General features: G+C 39.0%; 1 protein-coding gene across 3 annotated transcripts in view; it reads right to left on the bottom strand.

Moving 5' to 3' along the window:
* Positions 1-19,710, bottom strand: part of LOC110057118 (adhesion G protein-coupled receptor L3-like) — a 35,318-nt gene that overhangs the window by 9,046 nt on the left and 6,562 nt on the right. Inside the window, exons 3-13 of one of the 3 annotated variants that reach the window (XM_020763683.2) lie at positions 18,360-18,625; positions 10,788-10,968; positions 6,612-6,808; positions 5,184-5,623; positions 4,386-4,445; positions 3,536-3,707; positions 2,487-2,615; positions 1,754-1,829; positions 1,177-1,288; positions 822-874; positions 164-290 (exon numbers count right to left, since the gene is read on the bottom strand). In XM_020763683.2, coding sequence (XP_020619342.2) covers positions 164-290; positions 822-874; positions 1,177-1,288; positions 1,754-1,829; positions 2,487-2,615; positions 3,536-3,707; positions 4,386-4,445; positions 5,184-5,623; positions 6,612-6,808; positions 10,788-10,968; positions 18,360-18,625 — 1,813 coding nt within the window. The other 2 variants (XM_089272417.1, XM_089272418.1) reach the window with 2 other exon arrangements.

A 19,710-nucleotide genomic window follows, 5' to 3' on the forward strand; every position in this document is an offset into this window, starting at 1 on the left:
GGGAAATGTATTGAATTATTCTCTCCTCACTTTGTATTTTATTTCAGTCTATAAAACTTAAATAATGTAAGATTCAAGTTCCAGGGATAATATTATCAGTGAAATTTGAATGAAATTTTTCATTATCTCTTCAATTATAACATAAACGCATAAGTTTACCTACCTTTTTGTCCTCAACTTGCATGAGAACAGCAAAGTTTGTGAGATGATTACAGGTGCAGATGATCTTTTTGTTCATTGTTTGGACTAATGAACATCCCCTACTCGCCCAGGAGCCGTTTAATTTAGACCTTTATTATCAGTAAGACATATATTGTCAGTTGTTACCGACTTAAAAAATTAGCAACCTCTTTGGGATCTTTGATATTGGCGGTTTCTTGATCAAGATGAGGCAATTCTCAGCAGACTACCACAAACCTTTGTTTTCCGGGCATAAATGATTTATGTGTCACAACTTTATACGTAAAATATGAGAATATTGTTTTATCATACATAACGCTGAAATATGAGAATACTGATATATTATCCGTAACGCTCACGGCCGTAAAGTAAATTTAAGTGCCAGATTTCTAGCCAACGTCCATGTGTAGCCATGATAAACCAGACCCCTTTCTATTTTTCACACCTCTACATGCAAGATTTGTAAAAAGAAACAAACTTCGAAAAGGTGAAAAAATGTGGCAACAGAATAAAACGTATCGCTATAAACAGAGTATAGTCCTCTTTTTGTTATCACTTCACTCGTCACTCATCGATGAATAATTATTTACTATGTTTAATACTAAAGGTACATGACGGTTAATTCTCTTTGCCAGACTTACTCGAGTGTGAAATCCCAGAAAACGCAATGTGGTGTATCGCCTTTCTTTACTTCCTAGTGGTTTAATGGGAAAATGCAAGTTGAAAGACTAATGCAAAACAGAAAAAGAACTTAATTTGAATTAGAGGAATATTAATTGCACATGAAGAGACTTTGCACGCGTAACAATGCATTACAGTCAACTTGTACAGTCACAGTTGAAGGACGTGAAATTTTCGGCCGCAATTTCCATTTTTTTATACACGACCGCTCTACTGCTGTGTGCAAATTCTGATGTTCTATTGTCACTGGTGGGCGTAGCGTTATTCTACTATGCAGACTTTTGCTTAATTTTTAATTTGAAATGATAAACTTACCTTATCGTAGCTGAATGCGATGGTGACGTTTTCCTCAAGAGTGTCTGAGGGTTCAGGATATACTGTACTGGCAATTATTTGACTTCCAGCTTGCAAGTTCGTAAACTTTATTCTAAGAAAACAAAAGGAGGAGGGGTGGGGGGGGGGGGGGAGGGGATAAAAGTGGTTGGAGCATCGGCTCTTGATTATCAATTATACGAATACAGCATACTTTACTTAAGTGGATAAAATCTCATGCTGGGCAGGGATTTCTCCATGTACTTCATGAAAAGCTCGACACCTATTCCTTATATATCTCTTTGATAGCCAATTGATGGCTATTCTATTTACACTAAGCAAAATTCCCGAAAAGAAAACAAATAGCCTTAGCTTGATCGATATACGCGAGGTTTTTATCGGCTGATTTCAGAAACTTCAAGAAAATGCGAAGGGGATGCCATTTTCAAAGGTTGTCTCGAGTTGCCGATGCTTCATTATGCCGTTCATGAATATTTACACCGCCCTGTGTATAATGCAATCATATTGGGCATTTGCCTAATAGTCGGTCAGTGGGTTGATATATGTATTAAGAACCCACCCGTGTAACTCAGCGTCCTTTGCATCAGGTATCCATACGTTGACGTCATTATAAATAACACTAACAACAACAGCTTCTGAAAGAAAAATAAAGTAAAGGTATAATCAGGAAAAGTGCATCAGTTTCCCTTTACCATATTCATTGATGGTTGGAGAGGGGGAGAAGGCGGGAGTGCCTACGATGACCTCAATCGGTCATAACTTTCTCAATACTGAATTACAAGCTGCACCGGACACTTTTGGACTTTACCTAGGAAAGATGTGGTAGGACATTTTGGAAATATGTATTTTGAACGACATCATTTAACTTTCCTGCTGTTAGTTATTTTATTTTTTCCTTTTTAGGACCTTTATGCATTGTTTTATTGGTTTTGATTAGTTCAGTAGGAGTGATTTCCATTGGTTCTTCACCGTTTTGGAAAAATCAAGAAATCGAAAATGATGGACTAAGATGGCGAATGTTTGCGAAATGGTAATTTTTGTTATATGGTGTCATTATCTCATGTTGGTTACTTTAACGGAAATCTTTTTGAACCTGCCATATACCCTCGAAGTTTCACTCAATTTAGTCCATAATCCCGTGGGGGGTGTAATGGACCGGGAGACGTGTCATTATCATTGCTTAAATATTATTAAAGTTAAGGAGGTCGGGAACGCGACCCCCTCGCTTTCTCCGTCGTATAAGATAAAAAGCCTTTTCTGACTTCGAAGCTATAAGAGCCAACTTACTCTACCTTGCCCTTTGAAAATCCTCGGTGGAAGTGAAATGCTAGTAATATACTCCTTCGTTGAGTGTCCTGTCTCATTTACAGAGAATGTAATGGCCTCTTTGTTGTCCGCTGATATTTTCTCAATCTTTATTGCTAGAAATAAAAAAAAAGAAGAAAACATAGTACAAGGACATTTCATCATAACTTTATAATTTGATGTGCTTTTGTCATGCGCGTGGAAGACAAAGTGCTCGAGTTTCTTTTACGCCAGTCGCGTAAAGAACTAATGCAAAGCCAAAGTGACTAAGTATTACTTTCGACAGGGGAGTAAAAAAACCGCTTTATTTTTACAGCCAATAAAACAAAAGCAAGTCGTCTAAATCCAAGGTATGCTCCCCTTTGCCACCAGTTACAGTTGTCACAGAATTCTGATTGGTTTATTAGGGCCGATTTACACGGCACGACTTTGTCGCGTGCGACAAGCTTACGACAGGCCTACGACATGAATTGTTTCGTGTAAATCAAACCTACAACTCGCTTGCGACTGTTGTGACTGTTGTGTACGTCAAAAAAAAAATTATCGTAGGACTTTAAAACATGGTTTAAAACGCTACGACAATCGTAGCCGAAATCGATAGAAAATGACGTCTTTTGTTACAAATTTCTATTGAGTAGGGGACGAAGGAGAAGTTTTCTTGCGTCAAAATGGCGGACGAAGTTGTTGTTGACTGATTCACATGAAGTCGTTTCTCGAAAAGTATTGAACGGATTAAAGCGCAAAACATCTCGTTAGAAAGGTTTTTCAAAGAGCAGGACAACTAAAATATTTGTTATCGTTTGTTAGAACTTTTACTCCGTAAATCTTGGTGCAAACTTTTGCATATTTAATTTCGTAAGTGAAAATGTCGTGCGCGTGTAAATGGTCCTAAGTCATGTCGTGGGCCTGTTGTAAACTTGTCGCATACGTCAAAGTCGTACCGTGTAAATCGGCCCTTACAATACGTCAGACCAAATGGTAAGCTGCTAAGATCTAGAAGACAACGAGTTTGCCGTGTCGTTTCTTTAGGACTTACCAAAGAGCTTGTCAGAAAGGACTCTACTCTCGTTTGCTTTGTTGTGAATCTTGCCGTAACTAATGGCGAACTTCTCCAATTCCTGGGTCGCTAACAGCACGTTGATGTCTTCGCCATCGACGTTACCTTTTTTCAAAGTCCTAAGCAATTTGGTGGTTATTTCTGTAGCGTTCTGAACAATAAAGGATAAACAAGAGAGAGACAAAGAGTAGTTTTCATAGATAACATATGTTAACCCTCTACATATAGACATGATAAACATTCCCCACGAGAAGATCTTTCACTCTTGAATTGTATTTACTCCCAATCCTGAAGCTCGAATTGGTAATTCATAATTTGAAATGTAACCTTTATTAGGTTTAACTAGTAAGCGGTAAATGTGAATTGATCCTTGATTCATTTAATCTTGGATTAATGTAATGTCACTTTAAAGTAACCCTGTTTAGCCGTGTAAAGTTTTATGATGAAATTGTCCATCATTCGATCCATCTTTCAAAACCATCTATGCTTTTTCCTCAACTTCCCTTCGTAAATTTAGATTTGGTGAAATAAGGTAATTAACCCAAATCAAAATTACATAAGATACCTTTTAGAGCAATTGAACAACGTTTCAGACTCGTCATGACATATTATCAAGCCCGAAAATACTAAAATAAACTGTCGCAAATAGTTCGCTGAGGTTTGACTCAATAAATAATCAACTACTGAATTTTATGCCGAAATTTTACAGCGCGGCTTAACCTACCGAGCTTTAAAAAGCATGCACTCTAAAACAGCCTAACACAGCGGTTTAAAACCCTTTGAGAGAAAAGCGTAGTTTTTTAGGACCCCTGAATTAACGCTGGCTCACCTGTAAAGAGGTTTCTTCGCTGACATTGAGAGCACTTATCACTGATATGTATTGACGCAACTATAACGAAACATATTTAAAAAATGTCAAGATCCTGGTGTTAATATGTGAAATAAATCAAGAACATGCATGAACTGCGATAGGAAGAGTGAATAGAGGTACGCTGTAACTTTTTAGATAAGCAGTTGAAAAGCAAGCCTGAATTGAAAATTCGGTTGGCCGACGGAATTCGCACCCACAACCTTGAATTATCGGGCAATTTCGATTTGTCAGAAGCCCCCATTGGCTTACCCGTAATTGTGATAAAGTGTAATGACAGATGTACGAAACAACTCATATTTATGAATTGAGTCGGAAAGAAAGAAAGAGAATGAGATCTCACAGTGAAAAATATATCAACTTCCACAATTGAAAAGAATTAAGAATAGAAAAGCAATGCACGCAGTTCACTTTCAAAATGTGATAACACACGTGATCTTGCCGTCCACAGTTTGGATAAACAAGTCCGTCAGTACTTATAGTCCTCTAATAGTACTCTGAGCATGCTGTAAAGTTATCTTCCCGCCATTCCTATAAAAGCAAGCTAAGCAAGATCACTTCCAAAAGTGCATTTTTCTTCTTCCTATTGTTTTTGCTTTCCAGGGCAACGGTTCCCGCGATTGAAACGTGTAGCGCCTTACGTTACTTTTCCACTTCTGCATGTTCGCAATGTTATTATCACTGTTCATCGCATGGAACAAATTCAGTAATCTTCTGAATACTGAGGTATAAGATATTTTTAACGATATAAATTGCTACCTGAACTGCGGCAGACAGTTTCTCCTGTGTGGTGGTTTTGACGGTGGAGGCCGCTGTGAGGGATGATACAGCACCAGCCGTGATTAATGTTTCTTTCACGGTAAACAAATCGGTCGTCTGTGAACTGCCAATTAGTCCTGGAACAATGCCTGTTGTTGCTACTGCAGTTGCTGTTGTTGTTGACGAGGTTGTCTGTGAACTACTAGTTAGTCGTGCAGTAGTGACCGTTGTCGCAACTGCTGTTGCTGTTGTTGTCGACGTGCACGTGGTTGGAAATATTTCCGTTGTTATCATGATTAGTGTTGTCAGTTTAGGTACATTTCTTGTCGATACTTCTGGCGTTGTGGTCGAAGTTAGTTCAGTTCCCGTTTTGGTAACAATGGTCGCTGGTTGCACAGAACTAAATTTAGTTGGTATTGATAATTCTGACGATAACTCCCCTGTGGAATGATAATAGGATTATAGAGTTTGTTTAGGGCAAGACTGAAGGTGTAACTCGCAGGACCTTAAGGTCTTAGGGTAAGCGCAATGGTGTGTGTGTGGGTAGGATTTGAAGGGGCCATGGTTGGGGTTCGGAATCCTTCTTAATCGGAGTTCTTAGTCACTCCTGTTTAGTTTTTGTATGTTTCCTGTAAGCAATCTTTTTTTTCAGGATTCTGTTGGTGCGACAATATCGTAAACCTCGTGGGTTTGCCGTCCGGAATAATAGTTCGCTTGGAATGATCTTAACGCAAAACACGATCCTTGATGGCCCCGCTCCGCACCCATGAAGAGCAAATCCCCCAATTTGGCGGTCTTTTTGACATCTAACCTAAATTTGAATGCGATTATGCAAAAAAGGTTCATCTACATGAAGCTTTAATCTTCCTTTCTTTAATCTTTCGAAATATTTCGAAAGCCAGACCAAGATCAAGTATTGTCCGGTGCCATTTATTTGTGTATTAAATCATCAGTTTTCCGAGACAACATAGTCAAAAGGAGAACTTCGAGTTTTGTTCCCAATAAAAGATTCCCATATTTCAGAACGATAATTTTTACGATAACTGCAGAAATTCTCGGGCGCTCATTGGTTAATTTTGATTGTCAATAAGCGGACAGACACACGAATTTAGAATTTATGCGATGCGTCAATGAGCAAGAGCGGACAATTTGGCAGTTTGTTATCGTAAAAAACAAATTGACGTCAGTTTTTCATGCGTCTGTCCTGTTATTGACAATGAATGTCGTCATAACATTGTCAAAGTAGTCTGTGTTATGATGAAATTCAGGATCAAGAACAGGACCAACGCATGCATGAAAAACTGACGTCAAATTGATAATTCAAGCGACATTTTAACCTTAACCTTGCGACTTGCCACTGATTTTTTATAACATCGATTTTAGTTACGAACATTTTACGACCTCAGCTTTTCAACCATTTTCACCCACCTGTTTCGCAAATATATGGATGAGTTGCTTCTGAACATCTTTTTGCCTCCAATTTGTGTTTATTTTTATCAACCAAAAAGCAATACCACCCCTGTGTCCAGGATCCTTCATTTTGTGTGTCAAGGATCTGACTGCTGGGCTGACTTACACCACATTCATCATCTTTTTTCCAACAATATCCTTTGTTTTTATGATACCTAAACAACAAACCATTCAAACATCATTGCTAGACACAGTGATCAATTTTGGGGTGTAAGGTTTGAGAACATTTTGTCCATTATTCATCACTTTTTATTGTCAGTAGAAATCCAGCTATATTAATTATTGCTTATTACTTCTCGGTAGAGGTGCTCACTGTCTGGAAGAAAAACCTTGCTGCACACGGGAGAAAATTTTTATGCAATGTTTTCTTGTGGCAAATAATAACCAAATTCATGTTTAAAGACAGGAAACTGTAGTCACAGACAGAGTTCAGTATACCGTGTAATACCGCACATCTGAAAATCGCGACTGAAACTCGTCGTTAGTTTCGCGTCCAGTATGAATTTAAGAGCTTTCCTTCTAAGATGAGTTTTCGTCCTATTTTCCTTCGATTTGGAAGAAAAATTAGACGTATAATTTTGAGACAGGAAACTCTTCCTTTACCGGATTCATACCCTACGACTTTTCCATCTGAAGAGGAGTTTCCCCTCAAGGACTGTTTTCCGTCTTTAATCGTGAATTCGGCAAATAAATACCCCATTACAGATGACATCATTCGCCTTTGAATGTACACACGCATCGAGTATGTCCCGCAAGAGCTAGTCCTGAATAGTGAGGTATTTCAAACATGACATGATGGGTAGGCCTGCTATAGAGCGATTTGCATTTGACCTTGAAAAGTTGTTTTTATTAGTTAAAAATTCGTAGAATCAAAACAGGCTTAGTGCGTTTCCTCGCTAAAGAAAAATTTTTATTAAAAAAAAAGCCCTGTTCGACTACCCCATTAGAATCTTGAAAAGCTAGTAGCCCCAAAGAGAATAACTACTAGCCGTCAGGATGTTCGCTTGACGTGTTTGCTTAACCAATCATAGCGGAACTCCGGCGGCCTCAAGGGCCGTCAAGCGGAGCACCATAACTCTGGGAACAGAACCACATTCGCATACATGCATAGAAATAGAAACCCATGCAACTCTGTTTTCATGGTCAGTATAGCTACAAGCAATAAACTGCAAGGCTGATACTACGTGAAAAACGTTTCGACACACCAACATGACAAGAACCGATAAAGTAGGATCGCAACAGTGGACAGCTGTTTCGCCCTTCTTGGGGCTCGTCAGCACTGTGTAGCGAAGATATGTAACGCCAGCCCAACAGCTAACGCACATAAATTGCAAAATGACCCGTGCACTATATCAAGCTCCGTACTTTGAACTCACTTGCGCCCCGAAACACGCGTTGCCACATCACATGTTTCGGGGCGCAAGGAGACAAAGTGTCAAGGTTGGTGTCTCGAAAAGCAAAAGAATAAATGTGGCTGGACAAGGCCAGCCTAAACATTTAAACATTCAAACGTTTCTCAGTATGGCTAGCGGCATGGATCGCGGGCGCGTGCGCCCATCGACGGCAACGACGACGACGACGTCGACGTCGCGCAGCATGGCGGCGATACTCCAGCTAATACCTTGCCTACGTCTTTGATATTTGACATCCATGTTATGGTCAATCGACACCTGCCAAACAAGGTATCTGCTGACCAGTATCGCGTGACCATATCGTGGGCTCAAGTTTATCGCGAGCTCAGGTTTATAGCTCATTGAGGTCATGTGTTTTTAAAGTTGACTGCTGACCACGTATTTTTCGATTGGATCGCGGGCTAATCAGGCCCGGGTTGTTTGGAAATTGGGTTAATTAAAAGTTAACCGAAGTATAAATTCATCTTTTATACAAGTGTTTTTCACTGCTTTAGGGTCAGGGCTCCTGCTGTAGTTTGAGATTATTAAAAATCAAAACAGAAGGCCAAAAATATAAACAGAAAACCTCACCGCAAAGTTACAAAACTCAAATCATAATTCTCGCTTATCCTGAGTTAGCTTAATCGGGTTTTGAACAAAGCGGCCCAGGAGATCCGCTTTTAGGCTTGACTAAATCTGCATATTATTGCTTTCTGCAAATTCTTTTGTTACTTTGTTTGTGTTCACGCTAAACCTTTCAAAGTCTTTCAAGGTAATACGAACTAATTTTATTACTTGACTTGACTTGACGTAGTTTTTTCTTAGCTTCAGAGTCGCGAGTTTATAAATCAAAGTGGCTATGAACCACTCAATTTGGAAAATGGATTTTCTGTAAAAAGTGGAAACTGTGATGCCACTGAACTGAGTTTTTAATCCATAGGTCATATATCATTTACTGATATCGAGTTAGAGAGGCCAACATTGAAGTCACAGCCCACTGACGGCTTCCTCTTTGGCTTACCCCATCCATTGTCCTGTGTGGTAAGTTTGACCGCTCCATCGACATAAAGTTGAGTATAATTTAGGTATCTTTGACGAGATCTAAAGCTGAACTTCAGTTAGGCATTTACAAGGTTCTGGGGTCAGAAATAAACTATTGTGTTTCGCGTGGAATCACTACACCGCAAGGATAGCACCGCGCGTCTCGTCAGATCAGCAAAGTTAAGCCCTGTTCAGTGGGGTTAGTACTTGGTTCGGGTGATGATGATCTGATGATTTTCTTTTCATTTTCCTTATTTTTCTTACCAGGCATCTCAGTGGATGCAGGATTTCCAGCCCCGTGTAATGTCGTTTTCTTTTTTTCATCAGCTATTCGTTCTTATCATTCCGCCATCTCCAAATTTATTTACAGTGCCGAAAAATTATAAGCGAAACGTATAGTTTGTACTCTCTTCAATTCTCCTGTCCGTTTCTCGTCTTCAAATATTAATCATGGCTATATTGACTTTGACGCGGAACTCACTTGAGCTTCCGATCGTTTCAGTACATACGTATGTTATTAACATTTTTTACAAGTGGCGCAGTGTGATAATCATCTGCCTTTTGCGTGGGAGTCTCATTTGCCTTTTGCGTGGGAGTCTCTTTGAGTCTAATAGGCAGCAAAAAGTTCTTTTTTCTTTTCTTTTAAATCATTTTATTTTTGACACATACGTTTATGTAAAAAAAACTACTTACCGAAAGGCAGCGTTTGTCTTTCCATTTCTTGTGTGTCAAAAATTGTCTGGAGCTTTTATCAATCGATCTTGATCGTTTTCGAACTCACAATATGCTAGCCATTAGTATCAAGCAGGTTTGTAAATAATAATAATACCACTAAAAACCCATGAAGACTTTCCCTCACAATCGACTCGCCAAGAAAGAATCATAAGTCTCTTTCTCACAATCTAAAAATTGTTTCACCTTCTACCTCTTGAACATAACCAACTTGACACTGTGCAAGTGACTGTGAAAGCCTTATGTCAACAGAATGTTCGAAGCCCGGGATGACTCTCATATGAAAAAGGTCATCTCGCTTTGGGGTTTAAATCAACGTTTTTGGTCTCACTTGGGGTGTTCAGGAAGAAACGTCACTATTTTCAGCTGTTAAGGTATCTTTTTTGGGTGCACCTGAATAAATAGTATTCAAAATAAATGCTCTTATTTCCGTTTTTAGACTCTATTTCTGCTGGTCCCTCGAATCCGGTGTACCAGTGTGGGCTCCTTTCCTGAACAGAGGCTGGTAATCGAGTCTATTCCGTGTTAAGTAGTATCTTTCAGGAATCAAATAAATCTCGAGCCACAGTCAGATTGGTCTCCTGTGGGGTTTTTGTACAGCACCGCAAATGATCCCGAACCGCAAATGATCCCCGATGTGGACCGCAAATGATCCCGCCGGAAAACGAGTAATGATACAATGACACAATATCAAAGTACCTAATTTACAATTCAAAATAGTCAGTTACAATAGTGACGATTGTACTTTTTTCCATTCAAGTATAGGAATAAAAGAAACATTTGCAAACATTGGAAAATTGCGCGAAATTATGGAAAAATTCTTAAGCATCCTGAACAGTGTGGTTTGTTCACGAGTTAATACAAACTTAAGGCCTATTATTAGTCCGAAAGGCTCTGAAAGGGATTTCATTGTTAAATACGCTAGCTTCACAAGTTTTTGAAAGAATGTTCGGAAATCGTTGAATCTCACCTTAACCCTGTCCAGTGTTTTATTCCATGATTGGTGATGGCTTGCTTCGCATTGTCAAGACTTGCCAAGTCTGTGATCCTTGCTAATTGTTCTCCCATCCCTTTGCATTTGTTGTCTAAGTCACTTCCTTTACAGTCATCATTGCTGAGGTGGTAAGTGACAGAGGCACATTGATGCAGCTCTATCGAATAAATAACATTGAGAAAACCTTTGTAAGTACTGATTCCAAATTACTCGATCGATCATTCGAACAACGGAAACGGAAGCCTAATGAAGGCAGTCCAGTCCCAACAGTTTTTCATAAAAACGGTGAATATTTCAACAATTTCTTAATTGAAAGGTTCATTAACATATCGTAGAAATTTACTTCATAATGTTGGAGCATAAACAAGTATTTAAAACTTGGTTTCTTCCATGAGATCTACACTTTAAGGAAACCCTATGATTATAGCCTTAAAATATAGCCGTTGTGTAAACCAGCTTTTCTGCCAAGACTCGCGAAGCAGAGGATTTTTTTCAAACGCGAAACAAATTTTTAATTAAACTTGGCTTTTTTCTTGTTTACGTTCATTGCCCCAAGGTAACAGTTACCTCTTCATTGCTCAAGATGATCCGCTTGAAGCGCACCAGTTGTACTAACATGGAAATTTAACTAGCGCTACCGCAGGTTTCCCCTTTGAATGAACTCTTACAAATATCACAGCAAATATCAGAGTTCATTGTTCCTGTTTGCCAGAAATTTCACTGCTCATTTACAAGCCAAATGCGCCCGCATTAATTTTAAAAACATTATTTTGACTTTCGCTCTTTTCGCGAGTATTTAGAATATTTAATTACACTATCCGCCTGAATCTCTGCAAATTTCTACAAATAAGATCATTGTTCCATTTGAAGTTAATATTCTGGTAGTAAACAAAATTCAAAACTTGCAAATTCAGCGAGCTTTCATTGAGAATTGTATCCGCCCGCTATTGTTACAATGTTACATATTAAATCAGATATCCCAAATACAATTTGTTTGGATCCAGAGCTTGAAGTAATTTTATGATTCCCTCACTGAAAATCAATAAGACTTATTATAAGCGCCAGCGGCATGACTTCGGTAAATGCTCTGGTGAAAATGAACATCATTCATAAAATCATATACACTGTATGGCCCAAGAAATGGTCAAAAACCATACTCTAAAACCTATGTTGTGTCACAAAAAAAGAACTGTATGCTGGTTACTTTTTTTTTCAACTTTCTCTTTGTAATATTTTAAGATTAACCTACGCAAATTTGAAGGAAAGAAACCGTGGTTTAGACAATGATTTATCACCGCCGAAAGGACACTAATCAAGAATCTGGTTTGCTTTTATTTTGGTGCATGGCGCAACTGAGCGAGGTAATAAATTCTAACAGGATTACAAGGAGTGTGGTTCGTAACTTACTATGGCAGAAACACAGTAAAACACACAGGATAGGACTGGCTACTCACCTCCTAGGAAAATGGTAATTTGGAGCAGTGAATGAAAGTAAACCAACTGGCTACGCGCAGTTAAGTTCATGTTTGGATTATATTGAACAAACGTTCTGATGTAATCTACGTACACTAAGAAGAACAAAATTGTAGTCGTTGGCTTTCAAAATCCTATTTGTATGGTTTGTTTTTTCGTACAGAGCCACTACATTTGTTCTTTGTATCCTTGCCGGTCTTTCCCATGTTAAGGCGTAAATGTTTTCTCCGAGACATGCAAATATATTGCAACTAAAATAATGTAAGTGACATTGTTTAACTGTGAAATGTTGACAGCTCTTTGTTTATTAAGTCAAGCTATTGGAGGGGTGAAATAGGAGGCTTTTCAGCTGAGTACACTCCCACACCCAGTCCAAGATTGTCGGCTTACAAAACTAAATATTTCTTTCGTTTATGTCTGTCAACCTTGTTCTTTATACTTTTCCCGTGTGAGGGAAAACGTAATCGATACTCACATAGGCGGGAAATATTTAGTGATATGACGCCCACATGTTGAAAATTGAAGTGATTGTTTTTTCTCAATTTTTTCCAACAGAAAATGAGTTTACATGATGGGGAGTTAATTTAGGTTCTAAGACGAAGGAAACTTCCTGCTTAAAGCATTGTAAGTGTATTATGAATTCAAGTTTGATTCTGGTTTTCATTCCACTTTGACCACAATCAAAACGGAAAGATAAAGCCATGATGACTTGGGGCGCCTGCATGATCACACGGAACGTGATACAAATTAAATAAAGGCATGCACCTGCATGGCAATTTTGCCTTCATTAAATTACACGACACAAATTATCAGCAGAAGTTTTCGATATGTTTTTTTTTGTTTAAAATTAGGTTGCGGCATCCGTCTATAGTCAAACTTTACAGGGGGTGTGCTGTAGAATCTTGACACTGTTGCAAATTTTTCAGAAATGGTTTTTCGTCTTTGTTGAATGATCATTAGGTGTTAAATGGATGTCATATGCTTCTCTTTTATGTTAATACAGCTTCCCGAATTTTGAAACCCTTATCACTTGTAGCTGAGTTTCTTGCTTCAGTGCCATAAGTCCAGTAGAATTTTGACGCTGTTGCAGTTTTATAGAGGAATAATAAATCGTCTTTGTCGAATTGTCATAAGGTATTTAACGAATGTCACGGGCTTCTTTATTATGTTAATATAGTTTCTCAAATTTCGAAACCTTTATCACTTTGAAGAGTTTAGTACCTTGGGAAGAGCACAAAAAGGAAAAAAAAGGAACTTTTCGAGTAAAAGCAAAAAGACAAAGAAAGAAAGCAAAGCAGTATAGGGACGGAAAGATCAAAGGGATGTGCGAAGTAGCTGTCATCCAAACTGTATTTATTCGTCACTGAAAAAAAAACATTTCAGCTAAATATTGGGCCAGTCAAACAACCTAGCTCTGGCGCCAGTGCATTTGTGTTTTGTTTCAATAGCCACACTGTTACATTCAATTATATTGATGACTCATCAAGCCCATCCCACCTCAGGTACTAAGGCAGCAAGATGATTATGAGACTTTTACAGACACTTCCCTGATCGAGATTAACGGAAAAGCTTTTGTCTTTGATCCTTTAATTCAACCTCTTTTTAAGCTACCAGTTGTAGTTTCCTTTTTTTCTTTCTTTAATGAACAGATACCTGTTTTATCTCATTGAAACAACCTATCTGAACCTGTCTGTGTTAAACTGTGCCTGAGAGAGCTAAATTTTGCTGGCCCTTGCATGTGCCCGCGCTGTTTAGGAACCGAATGTTGACCTTGATTCCCCTTCATATAAAGCTACGGACGAAAAAAAATGACTTCAAAGCCGTCGGCAAAAAAGATATTCAAATTACTCTTCGGCGTGAACAAGTTTAACAAGAATTATTTTAAACAATTATTCCCCGCAGAGGAGGTGGTTATCGGTGGATATTATTATTCGATGCATTTGTTTCTTCCTTTTCATTGGCCGAGAGTCAACCACATGACATGGAAATAACTGCCCACAAATAATGGTCTGCTCATGCGTAGTACCGGCTAAATGTGTTTTGCTGCAAATAGTACTCTGTTCATGCGTAATTGTAACAGTGATCGCTGGTGAAAAATGGTAGCTTCCCCGTGTTCTAAATAAGAAAACAAATTTGGTGATCGAATGATAAAACGGAAAGCCGCCGTGCTAACTACGCTTTTACAGGCACTCAGAAAGGTGAAATAAGGTGAACGTGAGGCACAAGCACATGTCGATATATCTATATGGCGAGGTGAGTGAAAGTGTGGCAAAGGTGTCATTATTATCTTAATAATGTTGGCTCAGCAGATTTTAGCATGCTTCCGGAAAATCATCTTGCACACTGAAGCCAATTGCCGAATTGCTGATAAGGCCTTTTATAAATTTCATTTCTTTAATTTTGCTAACCTCTAAACAATAACACTTGAATTGCTTTGTCGAAGTTGTTGTAAACTGCAATTGTAAACAACTGGTTTTGGGTCGGTCTTCGGACTTTTTGCCGATAACCTCACGGCTAGAAAAAGATAAAGCCTTATTATGTACAAACCAGTGAAACAAGGCGAGCTTTCGCGCGAAAACATGAATATTCACGCGTGAAAGTAACATGGTATCTTCACAGGTGAAAAGATCACCGTTGCCATGGTTACATAACAAATGGTGCCTTTCGCAGTTTTGTATTTCTCAGGTGTTCATGGCGGAGTCTCCCCGTATAAAACTTTGTAGAGTACCCACACGGGATAGGCTTACGACTTTCACGAGTTGCGAGAATGGCTATATATTTGTATTGAATGATAATCAATCTTCTTTCATTCGGCCAACTTTTCGTTGCGAATTTTATTAAAAGTGAACAAGATTTGCTATCTGACCCTTGCACGTGATGATTTGCTTATTGTTTACAGGGAATTCCTGGTTTTGTTTTTTCAATTCATTCGGTTTGGTGAGATGCTCATAAGTGAATTTCCTTAAGGCCCAGGTTCGACTGTAGCACGGCAGAAACAAGACTCTGATTTAGACCTCGTGCTAGAGTCGTACCAAATTCAGGATTTACGTTTAAGCCACGTAACAATTCTCCACGTAAAGCCTCATAACTCCCCTCGGGAGCTCAATCCAACCAAAATACATTAATATAACTTATAAATTTTGTTTGCGCGGCAGTAGCTTGACGTTTGAATCACTGCCATGCCTGAGTCGTGTAGCACAACTGAGCATGTCAAACTTAATTGTTTGAAACTTAATTCAAAAGTTTGATTCAGACGCCGTGCTTCTGCGGTGCTTTTGACGAACTTAATTCCTGAATTTTGGTGAACACAGCGGAAGCACGACGTCTGAACTGGGTCTTATTATTGTGTCGAGTATTAAAACGAATAATTGGGGACACTGAAATTGTAAATTGAACAGAAACTTGTTAAAAATCCCAACTGGTGAGAGGCTGACCAGCTGGATATTTACAAAGCGTTAAGGAGTTGAATCTGGGACCACCAAACACAGCCCCATCTAGTGGCAGGGAGGATTTGAACTCGGGACCTCCGGACCCCACTAGGCCACTCTACCTCCAGGAGGCCACGCTGCCTCCTCAATTGTGAATGAATAATATATGTATATAAAACCTAATGAAGATTGCGATTTACCTCTGACCTACTGTTTTTTGTTTTTCAATAATGTCGATTTTAGTTACACTTTGCGAATAGTAAGGCCCGTTACCCTAGGACGCACTTAATATTCAAGATGGCGACTTTAATTCTCACCCTGAGATGGATTGAATATTCAAGATGACGGCCTTTAACCTCTACACTGTCTGAATGCAGGCTGCCAAAATTCTAAATTGTTAAACAATACATACCGCAAGCATATCTATTACAGTCACGCGCAAACCACAAAATGAAAGCTATCCGCCAACAAACCTGAGTGCAACTAACCGCAAACAATCCGTTCTAAAACCAACCTCCAACTTGTTTCACAAAAACTATGGTCTTTCAGACAACAAAAACGTAAGTAAGAAGGCGTCTTTTATTTCGTGCCCAGACCATTTTCGGCTTAGGTGTTGCGCTGTCCCTGGTCGCTTCTGGCTTTGTCACCTGAAGACGAATTCAGAATGGCGGCTTTGTCACCCTGGGACGAGTTGAATAGTCAAGATGGTGGCTTGGTTGATCGAAGAGTGACACAAGTAAATTTCCACAAACTTTATTTTTAACATAATATCACTTGCTTATAGATCACATTATGGTTTTATGTTCTCTTATTTCTTCAGACCATAGCGACTTTGTCACCCTCAAAGTCACCCTTTGTCACGTAAAAGTCACGATGAAAGAAGGCAGGCGCATATTAGGAGGGGATGGGAATGCGAAACACAACGTTATAAAGCGGCGTAGAGATTTGTAAGCAGGTGGATAAAAAGAAAAAATCCGGAAACGAACAGACAAACCAGGTTTGGTTTAAAAACATGTAACGCGACAGGGTTATTGCGCCATAAGATAGAACTTCTTAGATTCGGTTATTAACGACATTCAAAATAAACTTTGCAAGTTTGGTTTAAAAAAAAATGTAACGCGACAGGGTTGTAGCGCCATAAGATAGAACTGTATAATTTTGATGTCATAAGTAGAAACGAACAAGTTTTTCAGGTTTGGTTTTAAAACGGCCAATGACGCACTGAATAGTCAAGATAGTTAAGAAGCAAAAGAGCGAGGTCTAAATCACAGGAAAAATGCACACGATACACGGGGGAACATTTCGTAGGCAAAATAAAGACGGTTTATTTCTTTCCTAAAACAGTAAATAGTAAATTAAGGCATGAAACGTTTACATACCTAACAATACGTGTACCTACGTGTTTTGGAATGTTTGATTGAAGAAAGCTATTGTGTAGAAAGCGAATCAGCGAAAGCGACTGGGTCAATCGCTGCACACGTACTGTTTCAAGAGACAAATAGTTTCTTCACTGTTTTAAGAACTCCTTTTGATAACTGTCCTGTACCCTTTCCATGCATTCTTTTACACGATTGGGCGATTGGAAGAGTCCCACAAGCTTATCTAGGTGTTTTTCATAGGTTCGGTGCCAACTCTTGGGCCGCTGAATTTCTTGACTATACTTTGTAGCGGACCTCCCGCTAGCCATGCTGACCATGAACAAAGAGTTGCATGGTTTTGTTTCTATGCATGCTTGTGGTTCTGTTCCTATAGGCCTTCGGGTCACCGGAGCTCCGCTACAAAGTATAGGCAAGAAATTCAGCAGTTGTGAATGTCCTGAAAACCGTTTTTATTTTGCCTACGAACTGTTCCCCTGTTTATCGTGTGAATTTTTCCTGTGATTTTGAACCCACTCTCCTACTTCTAAACTCGCCAGGCTGCATGTTCGCCATCTCAACTCAGTGTGACGTTACCAGGCTGCCATCTTGGCTGTTCAGTGGTTCATTGGCCGTTTTAAAAACCAAACCTGAAAAACTTGTTCGTTTCTACTTATGACATCAAAATTATATAGTTCTATCTTATGGCGCAACAACCCTGTCGCGTTACTTGTTTTTAAACCAAACCTGGTTTGTCTGTTCGTTTCCGGATTTTTTCCTTTTATCCACCTGCTTACAAATCTCTACGCCGCTTTATAACGTTGTGTTTCGCATTCTCTCTCCCTCCTAATATGCGCCTGCCCTCTTCCATCGTGACTTTGACGTGATAACGCTGCAATCTTTGAATATTCAATTCGTCCCAGGGTGACAAAGTTCGCTATGGTCTGAAGAAATGAGAGAAGAAGATAAAACTATAATGTGACCTATAAGCAAGTGATATTATGTTAAAAACAAAGTTTGTGGAAATTTACTTGTGTCACTCTTCGATCGACCTAACCGCCATGTTTATTGTTCAATTCGTCCCAGGGTGACAAGGCCACCATTTCGAATTCGTCTCAGGGTGACAAAACCGCCATCTTAGCTATTCAATTCGTCCTAGGGTGAGAAAGTCGCCATCTTGACTATTTGATTCGTCCTAGGGTGGCAGAGCCGCCATCTTCAATTTGTCTCAGGATGACAAAGACGCCATCTTGAATATTAAATGCGAAATTGGGTGCCTCCTTTTCACCTACCTTTCTCGCAAATATATGGATGTTTAGCATTCTGACACTTTTTCCCCTCCAGTTTCACTTTATTCTTATCAACCAAAAAGCAATACCACCCTTTGTTCCAGGAATGCTTTTTTGCTGTGTCGAGTATACTGCTGGGCTCACTTACAGGATCATTACAATGACCATGATCATCCTCCTCCTCCTCCTTCTCATCATCATCCTCATCATCTTCATCATCATCATCGTCGTCATCTCTTTTCCAACAGTATCCTTTGCTCTTATGATACCTAAACAACAAACCATTGACGTCACTCGTAGATATAGTGATCAGTTTCAAGGTGAGTTATGTTTTAAAGGGATTCTGAAAATATTTGTCCATAACTCATCACTTTTAAATGTCTACGTTTCAGTAGAAATCCAATATTATTCCAAATTACTTTATATAATAAGTCAAATTATTCTCAGGTTGTGATTGGTTCTCGTCTATGATCTAATAGAGGACAGACGCAAAGATGACGTCCATACAACCAAACATTTTCTCTCTGTTTTTTTAAAATGGCGGAAAATTTTAAGAATTTAGATAATATTTTACGTGACTGGGCGAAGGATAAGGTGGAAAAAAGTCTTGTCGAGGCTTTGAGCAGGTACAAGAAGTAGAAATAAGAAAGAAAAACGTGTTTCTTTTATAGAAAATGACTCGGAAAAAATACTCGAGCGGTCTCAGTCAGCATTCGAGTGGGACTAAACCAAACACAAAATTGGTCTTGAAGTTATTTCAAGGAAAGAAGACAATTTACCAAACGCAATAAGCAAAATGTTCATGAGATTAATGCAATTAAAAATTGCAACTTTTGTCAGTATCAAAATAATTGTTCAATCAGATTGATGTTAGGAAAGAAACAACATTGTGTCCTCAGAGGACAAAAAATTTCCACCTTCATTAACGCTCCTTTCATCAACGCTCGAATCGAATGGCTTCCAATGCCAGTGTCGATGTTGGTCACAAGTTTTCCGAGCGGTTTTATAAACTCTCGCAATATTCAAGGTAACGTCCAGGTTTTTTCGGCTCATAGCCGTGCTGTGATGACAAAAGCGGACTTGACTTTCCAGCATTTTGTTTAAGATCTGTAAATTTCGCAGTTCAATTCTGTTTTCGTTGTAAGTTTCGTTTTCCAGGCTAGCGACGCGCGATTCAAGTGTAACAGTGGCGTGAATTCCCTGAACCAATGACAATTCTATGCTACGTATAGCATAGAATCATCAGTTCGAACCATCACTTCGCTTCATTTTGTATAGACAATAGATGACGTCAAATTGCTATTTTCGTGTTTTTCAAAGTGGGCAAAGGCCCGGCTTTCGAGTTATTTTGAAA

This window comes from Orbicella faveolata, unplaced genomic scaffold (assembly GCF_042242905.1).
Source record: "Orbicella faveolata isolate gen_17 unplaced genomic scaffold, um_ofav_v1 contig_34, whole genome shotgun sequence".
Lineage (NCBI taxonomy): Eukaryota > Metazoa > Cnidaria > Anthozoa > Scleractinia > Merulinidae > Orbicella > Orbicella faveolata.